General features: G+C 36.6%; 1 protein-coding gene and 1 pseudogene across 1 annotated transcript; one reads left to right on the top strand and one right to left on the bottom strand.

Annotated features, from left to right (window-relative positions):
• The first annotated feature begins 103 nt into the window (after positions 1-103).
• Positions 104-4,393, top strand: LOC107804763 (MLO-like protein 1; annotated as a pseudogene).
• A 396-nt stretch (positions 4,394-4,789) lies between these two features.
• On the bottom strand, positions 4,790-10,588 carry LOC107774472 (guanosine nucleotide diphosphate dissociation inhibitor 2-like; the record flags this gene model as incomplete). Its single annotated transcript, NM_001325182.1, is given in 13 exon segments — positions 4,790-5,024; positions 6,285-6,359; positions 6,445-6,655; positions 7,358-7,482; positions 7,743-7,844; positions 7,986-8,048; positions 8,184-8,264; positions 8,357-8,468; positions 8,658-8,830; positions 8,954-9,061; positions 9,148-9,231; positions 9,315-9,377; positions 10,403-10,588. Coding segments are annotated over 13 exon segments (1,335 nt in total). The 3' UTR covers positions 4,790-4,973.
• Between the last annotated feature and the right edge of the window lie 2,736 nt (positions 10,589-13,324).

Genomic DNA, 13,324 nt, shown 5'->3' on the forward strand with positions numbered 1-13,324 from the left:
GACTAGTTAAATTGCATTGATAGTGTATTCATCAGAATGAAACGATATCAGCCTAGAGTAATTTCTCTTTTACATCATTCTAATGAGGATATATTGTGACTGCAGTAATTCGTTCCAAAGTTACACATGTCCAAGACCATGATTTTGTCAAGGGCCGGTTTCTAGGTTTTGGCAAAAGTTCAACTTTATTAAGTTGGCTGGTAAGTGGAGAAGTCTTCTTTCTTAAGCATCCTTTTATGCTTAAAAAGCGCAGCCCGGTGCACAAAACATTACTCGTTCACGTAAGGTCCGGGAAAGGGCCGCACCCCAAAGGGATATTATGTAGGCGGCCTATTCTGATGCAAGCATCGGTGATTGATTACACGGCTCGAACCTGTGACCTATAAGTCACACGGAGACAACTTAACCGTTTCTCCAAGGCTCCCCTTCCATTCTTTAATGCTTATTTTCAATTTTATATATATGCGTTGATGATGTGTATATGTCTGTGTGTATATTCGATGTCTTATTACTCAAGTATGGTAGTTAAACTAAGACCATGCTTTACTAGTTGGTATGAAGCAAAAACAAAGTTCTTACTTTTTTACAGCAGGTTCATTACAGCGATTGTCTTAAGTTTTTTATACTGTCGGTATATGTAAGTACAATTTCTTTAGTATATCACCAATTCAGGAGAATGACCAGTTGTGTATTTCAGCAAGTTGCATATTTCAGATTCTGCTTCTATGCATTTACAAATCTCTATTTTTGTTCTTGATTCTCAGCATTCTTTCGTCAAGCAATTTTTTGGATCTGTCACAAAATCAGACTATACAACGTTGAGGCTCGGCTTCATTATGGTACATTTACATTAAGCACACGCAGTGGCAGAGCCAAGATTTTCATTAAGGGAAGTCAAAACATAAAGAAATAAGCTCATCAAGAAATCAAAGGGTGTCATTATATAGTATATAAACATATTTTTAAAGAAAGTACCTAGCTATATAATGAAATTTTCCGGCGAATGGGCGTCGGTTTGACACCCCTTTGGTGTATGTGGCTCCGCCACTGAGCACACGTTATAGTCGTTTAATATATTTAGTTATCTGATGAAGCTCAACTTTTGCTAATCTTACCTTAGACTCATTACAAAGGGAATCCGAAGTTCAATTTTCACAAGTATATGATACGTGTACTTGAAGCGGATTTCAAGAAAGTTGTTGGGATTAGGTGAGTTGAACAATGATTACCAAGTGAACAAAATGGAAAAAAAACAAGGAATCATGTATTAGATTGTTCATAGATTTTGAAATTTTTATCAACATAAAAATATTTCCCTAATTAAAGTAAAAGTTTTCCCATCTTTTGTACTAACAACTTGGAAGCTCCTCTTTGAGGCAGTGGCGGATCCAAGATTTCAAAGTCATGGGTGCTCGCTGATAAAAGTTCCGAAAGAAAAGGAAAAACGAATTTAGTGATGGGTGCTCTCTCAATACTTATCTAAAATTTTCGATACTGTCTATGTAAATCTACTAAGCACGTTCAAAGACAATGGGTATAGTTCCATGTAGATCCGCCAATGCTTTGAGGTTACCCGTGTTTTTTCCTCTATGACCAACATCCTCAGTTTCCTAATGTAACGTATTTTCAGTTTAACATTTTTATTCAAACACGTAACAGATTCTTTATATAATCAGCTTCGGCACTTAAAATTACATTTCAGTACTTGATGCTTATCAATTACTTCTAGTCGGCTAAGCCAAACGGGCAATTAGTTCCTGTTTAGGTTTCAACCTGCTGAAATTTTACATTTACTTGTGCAGCTGGTATCTTTGGGTATTTGTGGTCTTGTTCCTATTGCTTAATGTTCATGGTGAGCTATGTCATTTACTGTTTCATCCCTTTTTCTTTATTATCATAAGCTATGTTGCTCGAACACCCTGAAAATGTCGCCGGATACATGTCGGATCCTCCAAAGTAACGCATTTTTAGAGGATCCGACACAGGTGCAGCAGCAATTTAAAGAGTCCGTGCAACATATAACATAAATGTATTTGATCTTGAGCCTAGAGTAACAACTTATTTTTGATTCATCACCCCCTCTTTTTTCTCCCATCTATATGTTTCTTATTTCTCTCTCAATTTCTATTTGTAGGCTGGCACACATACTTTTGGATAGCATTTGTTCCCTTTGGTGTAAGTAATTAGTAGTAGTATTAAAAACTACTAATCTTTGTCCCTTTGAGCTACTAGCAGTATTATGGTCCAAACTTATTTCTTGATGCTTCGGATAATTATACTAGATCAAAAATGGATCCATTTGTTTCATCTGTTCAATGTTCAAGTGTTAATAGAAGGACAAGAAATTTTGTAAGATAGACTCCTTAGTATTGAACATATATTAGAACTCTGCTTGTACCTCATGGCAATATATATAGCTTTAGAAATCAGAACATAGTTGCTAGTCACCATTCTTAGAATATGAATAGTCAAAGGGCAGTCCGGTGCACTAAGCTCCCACTATGCGCGGGGTCCGGGGCTATATTGCGCGGACTCTTCAAAATGCTGCCGTACCCATATTGGATCCTCTAAAAATATACTACTTTTGGAGGATCCGACACGTACCCGGCAACATTTTCGGAGTGTCCGATCAACATAGGTCCGGGAAGGGCCGGACCACAAGGGTCTATCGTACGCAGCCTTACCCTGCATTTCTGCAAGAGGCTGTTTCCACGGCTCGAATCCGTGACCTCCTGGTCACATGACAGCAACTTTACCAGTTACGCCTAGGCTCCCCTTTAGAATATGAATAGTCCTTCAGATTCAATTGTTCAAAAGATGCTGTTTTCTACATCCTTAGCTTCCCTCTGAAAATTCTAAAAGAAAGATTGTGTATTATATATGCAGCTTTTGCTAGCTGTGGGAACTAAACTAGAGCATGTGATAACTCAACTTGCTGGAGAGGTTGCAGCAAAGCATGTAGCAGTTGAAGGAGATTTGGTTGTGAAGCCATCAGATGACCACTTCTGGTTTCATAGGCCGTGAATCGTCCTACTCCTCATTCATATCATCCTTTTCCAGAACTCCTTTGAGATTGCATTTTTCTTCTGGATTTGGGTAATCTTAACCTATGTTGCTCAAACTCTCCGAAAATGTGGCCGGATACGTGTTGGATCCTCCAAAAGTAGTGCATTTTTGAAGGATCCGACACGGGTATGGCTACATTTTGGAGAGTCTGCACAACGTAGATCTTAACAACATAACATTAAACTCTTAACGTAACAATTGCTTTAGGGGTTTCTTTTCATTGACAGGCTCAATATCATTTTAACTCCTGCATTATGGGACAAGTTGGTTATATCATCCCAAGACTTGTCATAGGGTAAGTTCCTCCTTCTTTCTCCTCTAGCAGAGGAAAATTTAACCATGGGGGTCACAAAAATAAAGAGACAACACGTCATCTAAGCGTTAAGTGAAAAAACTCTAATATGATGTCCTTTATTCATTTGTTTGGTGCAAACACCGGGCTTACCATTCACATCTATCTGAGTCCAAGATGTCTTACCATTAAAGCATCCAGACCAACTACGCTATAGTTATTGGGCAATACAAACTAATTGGCCGGTCGGCGTAAACTAATTGCATTTGCTAGCCAAACAGTATATAAATTTTGTATATTATAGGTATATAAAACGCATATATACAATAAATATATATTTTTCGGAGCGGCTAAAAATATGAATTTCTCGTATTTTTTTTTATTGATTAAAATGAAGTGATGATTTAACATCAATTTAAAGACTAACCTCCAAACACTAGCTAATAGCTATGCAGCATTTAGAAGTAAAGATTGACATATCTAATAGTGTGCTTCTGCAGGGTGTTTGCTCAATTCCTTTGCAGTTATAGTACTCTGCCGCTGTATGCAATAGTCACACAGGTGATCGATCCTCGACCATATATTTACTATTTGGTTTGTCTGAAATGTTTTACTTATAACTTCTCCTAATGTACTATTGATGCATGAATGAAGATGGGAAGTTCCTTCAAGAAAGAAATATTCGACGAACATATACAAGACGGGCTTGTTTTTTGGGCTAAGAAGGCTAAAAGAAGAGCTGTCAATGGCTCCAGCCAAGTTGGACATAAAGAATCATCCCCTTCTACTATGGCTGTGCAGTTATCACAAGTAGAAATACAAGAATCTGCAATGGAAGAGGGCAATGCCGGCGAAATTAGGCCCGCAGCCAACCAACTCAACTCAAAATTAAATTAAGCCAACAACATTTCCCCCATCTTTCAAAGCTGTTAAACTGTAAAGAAGCCTTGTAAAAGTGAGGAACATTCACTTTTACAGTAGAGGGTAAACATATACCAACCCAAGAAAGAGAAAAGAATGGTCAGAAACGTATTGAACAACTTCCCTAATCTGATTCAATTGAATTATTTGATGCATGGTTCAATGCTTTGAATGACCGGCCCGAAAGCTAGCTAGCCCGTGCTATTTTTACGTCTAAAGCTTTAGACACTAAACTTTTAGCCTCTAATTAATCTATTGTATGAACAAATACCGTTATATCAACCGCAAGAAAGCGACTGACAGCATTAACAGTGGAAAAGGGACAATTTCACTCTCGTTTACATTTTTGGGTTTATAACTTTTAGTTCAATCTGTTGTGGGCAACACGAAAAGTAAAAAGGTGCAATTGAATCAGAAAACCATAGCAACTCGAGAGAAATTCCATAACTTCAAGGAGCCAGAAGTCAATAACAACTTTAAACATCTGAACTCTACGTGCACCTCCAAGTTGAAGAACCGTGACTAATTTCAACATTACATAAGCTTGTTCAATAGAAGAAACAAACATTTTAACAATAGTTATAACAGAGAACCCATTATAAATTAATCCACTTCTACAGCAAAAGCATGAGAATCTCGTTGACACAAAGGATTCAGCATCACATAGTGTGCAAGTACAGCAGTAAGGAATTTCTCATTCTTCGGCGGCACTAGCAGCACTTAGATCCACATTGAGGTCAAGAACCTGAAAAAGATATGCAATTGAGTCAACTAAGTTATGTCCTTCAAAATTCAATACAGTTATTACAAATTATACCACTTTCCAAACGATATCTAGTGACTAGAAATACGCTGTGAGTCCTTTTTTCTCTCTGGCCCCATATTACCCTCCCAACTCTCCCCCAATTCTTTTTTAACTTCTGGTGGCAGGAAGAGAGTAGCTACTGCGAAGGAAAATCACCATTTGATAAAATAATGGTACATCTACAATTTGAGAACATTTTGACCAGGATAGTTTCAGCACAAAAGCTCTGTGGGCACTGGTACAGCAACCCATATACCTACACTCCCGTGCCCCCCTCTCCCACACTAAAACTGGAGGACACAAGAAGACTCTTGCAACAAAAATGTAGATACTATGACAAATTAGTAGAGCATCAAATGTACTTTTTTAAACTAAAGTGATTATCATACACCAACATCAAAGCAAGTACTTTGCTCATTGATAAAGAAAAAGAAAGAAAACGACATTTTGATGTTATTTAAATAGTTAAGTTATGTCCTTATAAGGCCCTTCACTTATCAGCTGTTTGTGGAATATACCCCTCTATCACCAAGAAGAGGGATTTAATGTCAATTTTCATCCATACCTTTAAATTTCCAACACACGGAGAATGAAGAACACAGATATTCTACAAAACTTGCCCAACTGATTCAACTTTGGTCTCTTTCCTTGATTAAACAAGTGCCAAACAACCAAAGCCACACCAGAAACTAAACTGTAGCCTCCGTCCTCTCCCTCTGTCTCAAAGATTCAAGCACAAGGGTTTTTGGGACAGAGCAACTTGTTCCTTGTCTGAACGTGCCAAATGAGTGTCTACTTTATGAAAATAGTATTCTTTTCTTCTTTCCATTTACTCCTCCTAAAGGTTTTCTTTTTAACAGTAAAAGGACTTACTCAGAGGTACCTCAAGGCTCTTAGAGAGAACAGCAAACTCAGAAAAAACTAAATGTAATATCACAAAAAAATGGTTGAAGGAAGTAAAAGTTTGCAATGTAACATCTAATGATAGCAAAACATACTTCTTAGACAGTGCATGTTCAGGCAGTAAAATGGTAAAATGTTTAAGCCACTTTTCACAAGTATAAACTAGTATTTTGGAAATTCAAAGTTTCAAGGGTTCATAGGCAAAATAGAAGCTGTCGCAATGACAATAAGATCTGCCCTAGTAATCTCTAGAGTATGTAGTGGAAAGACCAAACTGAGGTAAATACTAACTCATACCTTTCCAGTTATTTTGGTGTACAAATTGAGCACATCATCTACAGTCGACTCAAAGTGAGTTGTGGCATCATAGCTCTGTTCAAAATAGAGAATAAAGTAAATTGATGATAGATTATCTTTCTGAATAAGTATGATTTTCAAACTAAAATTTAAGACTCACAGTTGAAATAAAACAATTGTCCAAGGAGGGCTCATTGACAGGTTCAGATCTGTCATAAGTTTCATAGAAGATCTCATCCACTGGCCCTAGAAGATTGACGCCCTGCTTCAGTTCACTCTCTGGGTTATCAGTTTCTGCCTCTGTTGAGACAAATGCGATGAATTTCCCCTTTGGAGCAACATTATGAGTGTAAGAACAGCAGAACAGGTACCTGAAGAACCAAATGTTCAAGCATAAGTAAGAGACTTTAGTTCTAAATTCTAAGAGTTTTCGGCAAAACAAGTCTGAATCTAGCGACAGGTTCGACCAAGCCTTTCAAGGAAAGCATCCAGTCTTCAGGACCCAGTAAAAAATTAATCAACTAGGTCAACGTCTTCAAATAACAGTCCGATAGGCATACTCCATCCGAAAAGTTAGCCAATTCTGAAACCAACCCATCTAAAAGACTGAAACACAGCTTGAACTTATTTAAAAACACATGTCAAGTGCCACAACAACACCCGCTGCCTCCACCAACAGAATCAGAGGTAGTGCAGACACCTAATAATGCTAAATGTGGAATTTTTGCTGCCTCCAAGCAAATCTTGAACGAGGGAGGGGCATTTTTGAAAATGTGAGATTTCGCAAAATAAGGAAAAATAATTAAATGAAATATAAAAAGATAGTTCTATTTGTGCAAATTGTGAAACAAATAATCTTTTATCAAATGAACATAACGCCATTGAACAGGCTTTCACGATGAAATACTTTCACTACTCAAGTAAGAATCAAGTTGTCACATATGCATGCTTAATTGAATAAATGAGCAGGCTTTCAAAGGCCAACACACTCTATTTGCAAATGATTTGGAATTTCCAGCTCAACCCCGAGAATATAAGTAAAATTTTTATATCTAACATACTAGGATACTTACATGTCTGATTTGCGACCCAACTGCTTCTGAGGTAGGATAATCTGCACAGAGTGAGAGTCATTGGTATTTGGAATTGGGTGGCTCATAATCGCGATTGCTCTTGCAACTTTGCCAACCTTCCTCACCTGCAATGAGCAGCATGCCTTGGATTTAGTAACTCATCCGACCACTTAAATAAACAGGTCACTTATCCTCACAACGAGTAATTTTCTACTTTCACTTATAACCAAGTAAAATCCAGATTTCTACGAAACATTGTATATCATGTATCAATGATCTATCCTTATTTACACTCAAGAAAGATCATGCTGGCTATTACAGATCCAGAAACCTATTTAATTATTGGCAACGGAGCATTTAAGTGAACAGGTAGTAAAACACTTACCTTGTTGGGCAAGTAGGAAGGATCGCATACAACTTTCTTGCATTTTGCAGTTTCCCCTTCTGAAGTAACACCACAGACCTTTCCTTCTTCATCAAACTCTACCTAGCATTTTAAGATAGCATCTTCAGAGGACTTATAATCTATATATATATATATGTGTGTGTGTGTGTGTGTGTATATTATCTTCAGAGGACTCATAATCACACAGATATATATATATAAGATACAGAGCGGAGATACTACCTTGCATTCAGGTTTATTCAACATGTAGGTCCCACCATACACAGCACTCAGTCGAGCGAATGCCTAAGTTAGCAGAACAGATATTAACAACAGTAATATTCAAGAAAAAGAAGTTGGAAAGTACAAGTATTAACATGAGGGAAACTAAAAAATCACTAAAAGAAGACAAGAAATCTAATCATGAACTCAAAGTAGTACCTGGGGGAGCTCTCCTAATCCATACAAAGGATAAATATATGGTGATCCTCCTTGGAAGCGAGCAAGAGACTCAGCATATAGCTGTTATATTATAGAGAACAAAAACTTCACATATCCACACAGAAACCTTAAACATTAGTAGGAGAATTCAAAAGCAAAAGAATGTGTTTCACCTTCATTCTTTTCACAGTATCCTGTGCTGGTTCATCTAAGTAGCGGTCATCTCTGTGCAGTGCCAATGCATGACCAATGAAGTCCACAGTGTTGTCATCAAGACCGTATTTTCTGTAAAATTATCACATAACTATAAGCAAGACTAATTCTTTTGCAGATGCCCATCAATTGAACATCTTAATAAGTATGACAATAGGCACACAAAAAAAATCAGACCAGGAACTTATATTATACGAAAATGCATCTAAATTAACCAATGAAACTGAACACCAAATAGAAAGCAAAAAATTAAGAGCATACGCAATAAGCTCTCTTGTTGTAACTCTAGTTAGATCCATCCCTTCATGTGTTTTAGGATCACTTTCATTATAATCTTGAACATAAATAAAGAATTTCCGAGCACGCCGCTTCTCAAAAATGCCCATCAGAGGAGATTTAAGTGCCTCCATATCAGTAGCTGGCACCTTGTGGACCTATTTCATCAGGTGTAACAATATTCTAGGTTAGAACAAAGTTGTCCAAAATTTTTCTAAAATTCAACATGTCGCAATTGCACCACACAGGTGAAAGACTATATCCATGAAAAACAACTATACCTTTCCTTTGTTATACACAAAGCTGCCATCAACTGCTTTAAAGTATAAATATTTCGTAACATCGGTATGAATTAGCACCCGCACAAGAGCACCATTTGCCATAATAAACTGCTCCAAAGAACGATTTAGAACATCACAAATAATGGAAGGTTTTGTTTCCATGAAGTAGATAGTCAAAAGAAAAAGGGGAAAACCTTGGGGATCATGTCAACATTAAAATCCCTGCTAGAACCCAGTTCAGCTGGAGGCTTGTCGCTTCCTCTAAACCTCTTCCAAAGCTGAGACATAATAACTCTTTATCAGACAAATAGGAGAAACACATAGAACAAATAAATCAAGCTCGAGATTTGCAGAAAATTACCTGGACAAGATTGAGGGAAGTTGACTCTCCTCCATAGTAGTCATTTCTGTCCATGTGCAGAACCTATTAACATGACATAAGCCTTACTCAATCACTGGACAACTGAAGTAAATAAAAAAAAGAATGTTAAGCATGTTTAAGTTGAAATACATATTCCAAGGCCCTTATACCAAGAACATATTCTTTCCTTTTTTCTTTTCTTTCAACCAAAAATTGACTTGATCAAAGTTCTACCACCCAATCCACAGGTAAAGTTGATCACTCTCTTTTCTTATAAGAGAGAAATTACACGGTTTGAAACTCGAAATGTAATGGGCCTGCCCCTCTACCTTCTCCACTTAAATACTAGGCTTTTGTCCCCAATACGATTCCTACCCATGGCGTACGCCTAACCCACACATCATGTGTTGCCCTCTTACCACTATACCAAAGCCTTGGGGCTAAAGTTGATTACTCTCTTGCATTTGTACGTACATAAACTCAAAAGATTAAACCCGCAACGACATATGTGCATAGATTTTAGGACAGGAAGCTTGTGTGCATAATAGCGTTCATCTCCAATTTACACGCGCTAGTTAACTCAAATATTTAGTACTCATGACTTAGTAGGCGAAGGTAGCTTTTAAAATGATAGTGTTATCTAATAATACCTCATATGGCATATTACCAAGTGAAATGATTGTCTTTAGTTTAAGAGTTTAAGTTCTATATGCAGTGCAAAAGATACTTATATAATCAGATCTCATAACAGAATTGCACCCAAATAATTATAATATACACTAACTGGTAACCTTATAAAAATGGTAACTATCCTACTATTACAGGTTAAATTACATTTCTACACTATCAGTGTATAAAACTTAAATCCTTACAATTAATTTATCTTGACAATGAAGATCATTGAGAAAAGGGTCAAACCAGGTATAATACAAATCAAACTTTGCATCATAAAATGTCAGAGTTATCAGATCCTATACAGAAGTTACAACAACAAATTACGAACCAAAAAAGCAACTAAGGGATTAAGAAATAAATTCGAAGATCTAATAAAAGGAATACCGATCTGGCAAAAATTCAATAACTAATACCTTAAGACCATCGACGGATAGAAGACCGCTAAGGATGCATTCCTTTAGACCTGTGCCGAGCACAATCACATCATATTCTTCATCCATTTTTTGCTGCTGCTGCTGCTATTGTATATTCGATCAAATCAGAGATGAAATTTGATTAAGCAAAGAAGAAAATGATAGAAGCGGATGATTAGGGTTCTGTATTGGTCAAGCTAAATATCAGCACCAGCAGAAAGAAGAAAGAGTAGGGGTAAGATTTATAGGTAGTAAAAGTTGAGAGAGTAATAAAGAAATTGGATGGATGATGGATCAAGGAAAATGCTAGGAGTAGGAGGGATTCTCACGTTCTCTTTTTTTTTTCTTTTCTTTTTTTCTTTTTTTTTTTTGGAATATTATTTTTTTTAGAAGTAGTTAAAGTGCTTAACACAAAACAAACATAATGCTAGGAGGGATTCTCAAGTTCTCTTTGTTCTTTTTCATTCCTAGTGAAGATCTGATAATTGAACCTGCCGTCTTTTTTTGTTTGAATTAAAGTTTGATGTAGTGATGGTGTATAAATTATTTACACAATCAGGTCACTTATAAGGTACGATTACTATAAATCTATATAATAATTATTAATTAGTAATTAAATAAGAAATTACGCTTAAAAGGTAATAATACAAAAAATAAAAGCAAGAAATGCAGAGAGACAAGGGAGAAAGTTTTCTTATTTCTTTCAAGTGTCTACAACATGATTCTCAATATATTTATTTATATGCATACATTGGAACACCAAAGGGTGTTGTAACGATCCGACCGGTCATTTTGTGCAATTGTGCCTCGTTTTCTCTTTTGATGCTTCACACGTGTTTATGGTTTTATGACTTACGGGGTTGATTAGTTTCATTTCGGAAAGATTTCGGGTTGATTTAGACCCTTTGATTCTTGGCTTAGAAGCCTAAGTTAGAAATATTGACCAAATTTTGACTATTGTGAAAACGACCCCGGTATGGTATTTTGATGGCTCTAATAGCTTCATATCATGATTTTAGACTTGTCTGCAAAATTTGGTATCATTTGGAGTTGAATTGATAGGATTTGGACACTTAGTTGCAATTGTTGTAGTTCTTGAACTTTACTTTGAAATTCATACGTTTTAGTGTTCGATTCGTAGTTCTAGATGTTATTTTTGTGCTAGCAAGTTCATATGATGTTTTTAGACTTGTATGAATATTTGGTTTGGAGCACCGAGGGCTCGGATAAGTTTTGGACATATTTTCGGAATGATTTGAACTGAAAATAGAATTGCTAGTGTTGTTGGTGCTCTGTTATCGCAATTGCGAGCACCAGCCTCGCAACTGCGAAGGTGATAGGGGGTCTCTGATGTCGCAATTGCGACTGGCCCCTTCGCAATTGCGAAGTTAGCAGGCTTGGGGCTTGGGTCGATTTTGCGAACAGTCGCTTTTGCGAAGATGTCCATCTTTGGGTAAGTGATCCTAAATAATTTTTAACTATATTTCATCAATATATCTTAGATTTAACATCAAAAGCATATGAATCAAAGTGAAAATTTGTGAAACTTTGTCAAGTTTTTGAAAAAAAATAAGAATTTGAGTTTTAAGAGTCGATTTGGACTCTGATTTTAAAACTAATCACACATATAGACTCGTGGGGTTATGGGTAGTCGAAATCTATCCTTGGATCCGAGTTTTGACCTGGCGGGCCCTAAGTTGACTCTTGTTGACTTTTTGGAAAAAGTGTAAAGATCTTAGCTTTGTCTATTGTAATTGTTTTCCCTTGCATTGTTTGATGATATCAAGTCAATTTTGGTTAGATTTGAGCCGTGTGAAGGCGAATTTTAGGGGAAAAGCTATTTCCAAGGGTTGAGTTGGCCTAGTTGAGGTAAGTATCTTACCTAACTTTGTGTGTGAGAACTACCCCTTAGGATTTGGGATTGATTGTGTTATTTGTGCTATTTGAAAGCCGTGTACGCAAGATGACGAGTAGGTATACTGTTGTATGTGGTATTTGACTGGTTTAGGCTGATTAGACTCTTTTCATGCCTTAATTGAAATGTCATATCATGTTTTAAATTCTCATAGTCAATCTACTCTTACTTGTGTTAGTATAACCTTACATGCCTTATTTGACTTTGTTAACACTTGTTCTACATCTTCCTTGGTACATTGCTCTTATGCTTTAGTTGAAGTTGGTTCCTCTTTCATTGTTACATGTTATCTCTTCCATTGTTGGCTTCTGCTTATTTGAAGTTATTGCAACATGTTATCTCTTTTATTGTTGATTTATCCTCACTTGAAGTCATTGTTACGTGTTATCTCTTCCATTATTGACTTATCCTTGTTTGAAGTCCTTGTTGCATATTATCTCTCCTATTGAAATTTATTCTTATTTGATATCGTGGTTACAGATTATCTCACTCATTGTTGAGTTATTGGTGTTGAGGTTGTGAAAGCCGTTATCACATTTAGGCGAAATTGTTAATTGTTGAGATATCTTCCTTGTTGAGAAATTTACATTCATTGTTATTGTTGATATTCTTGTACACATTGTGGTTGAGCCATGGGCTATTGTTGTGAACATATTGATATTATTGATTATTGGCAAGTTGTGGCATATGGGCACTTGTGGCGTGAGTTGTTATTGTGATGTGATATCGATGCGCATGCGGCGGTATAAGGATAGGGGTTAATATGCATGCGGCATCATAAGGTAGGACTTATATGCATGTTGCTAGTAAGGGAAATTACTTGAAACCACGCGACGTCATAAAGTGGGGCTAAAGTGCGTGTAGTTATTTCAAGAAAAATATTTTCAAAACTATTTAAATGTAAGGCTCACGCGTCGGTATAAGAAAAAATTATGATTGAAATTGAGAAATATGAATACGAGGGTACCTCGTTTATGATTCTTGTTGTATATGAGGCGGTACCTCAG

This window comes from Nicotiana tabacum, chromosome 15 (genome assembly GCF_000715075.1).
Source record: "Nicotiana tabacum cultivar K326 chromosome 15, ASM71507v2, whole genome shotgun sequence".
NCBI classification, from domain to species: Eukaryota; Viridiplantae; Streptophyta; class Magnoliopsida; order Solanales; family Solanaceae; genus Nicotiana; species Nicotiana tabacum.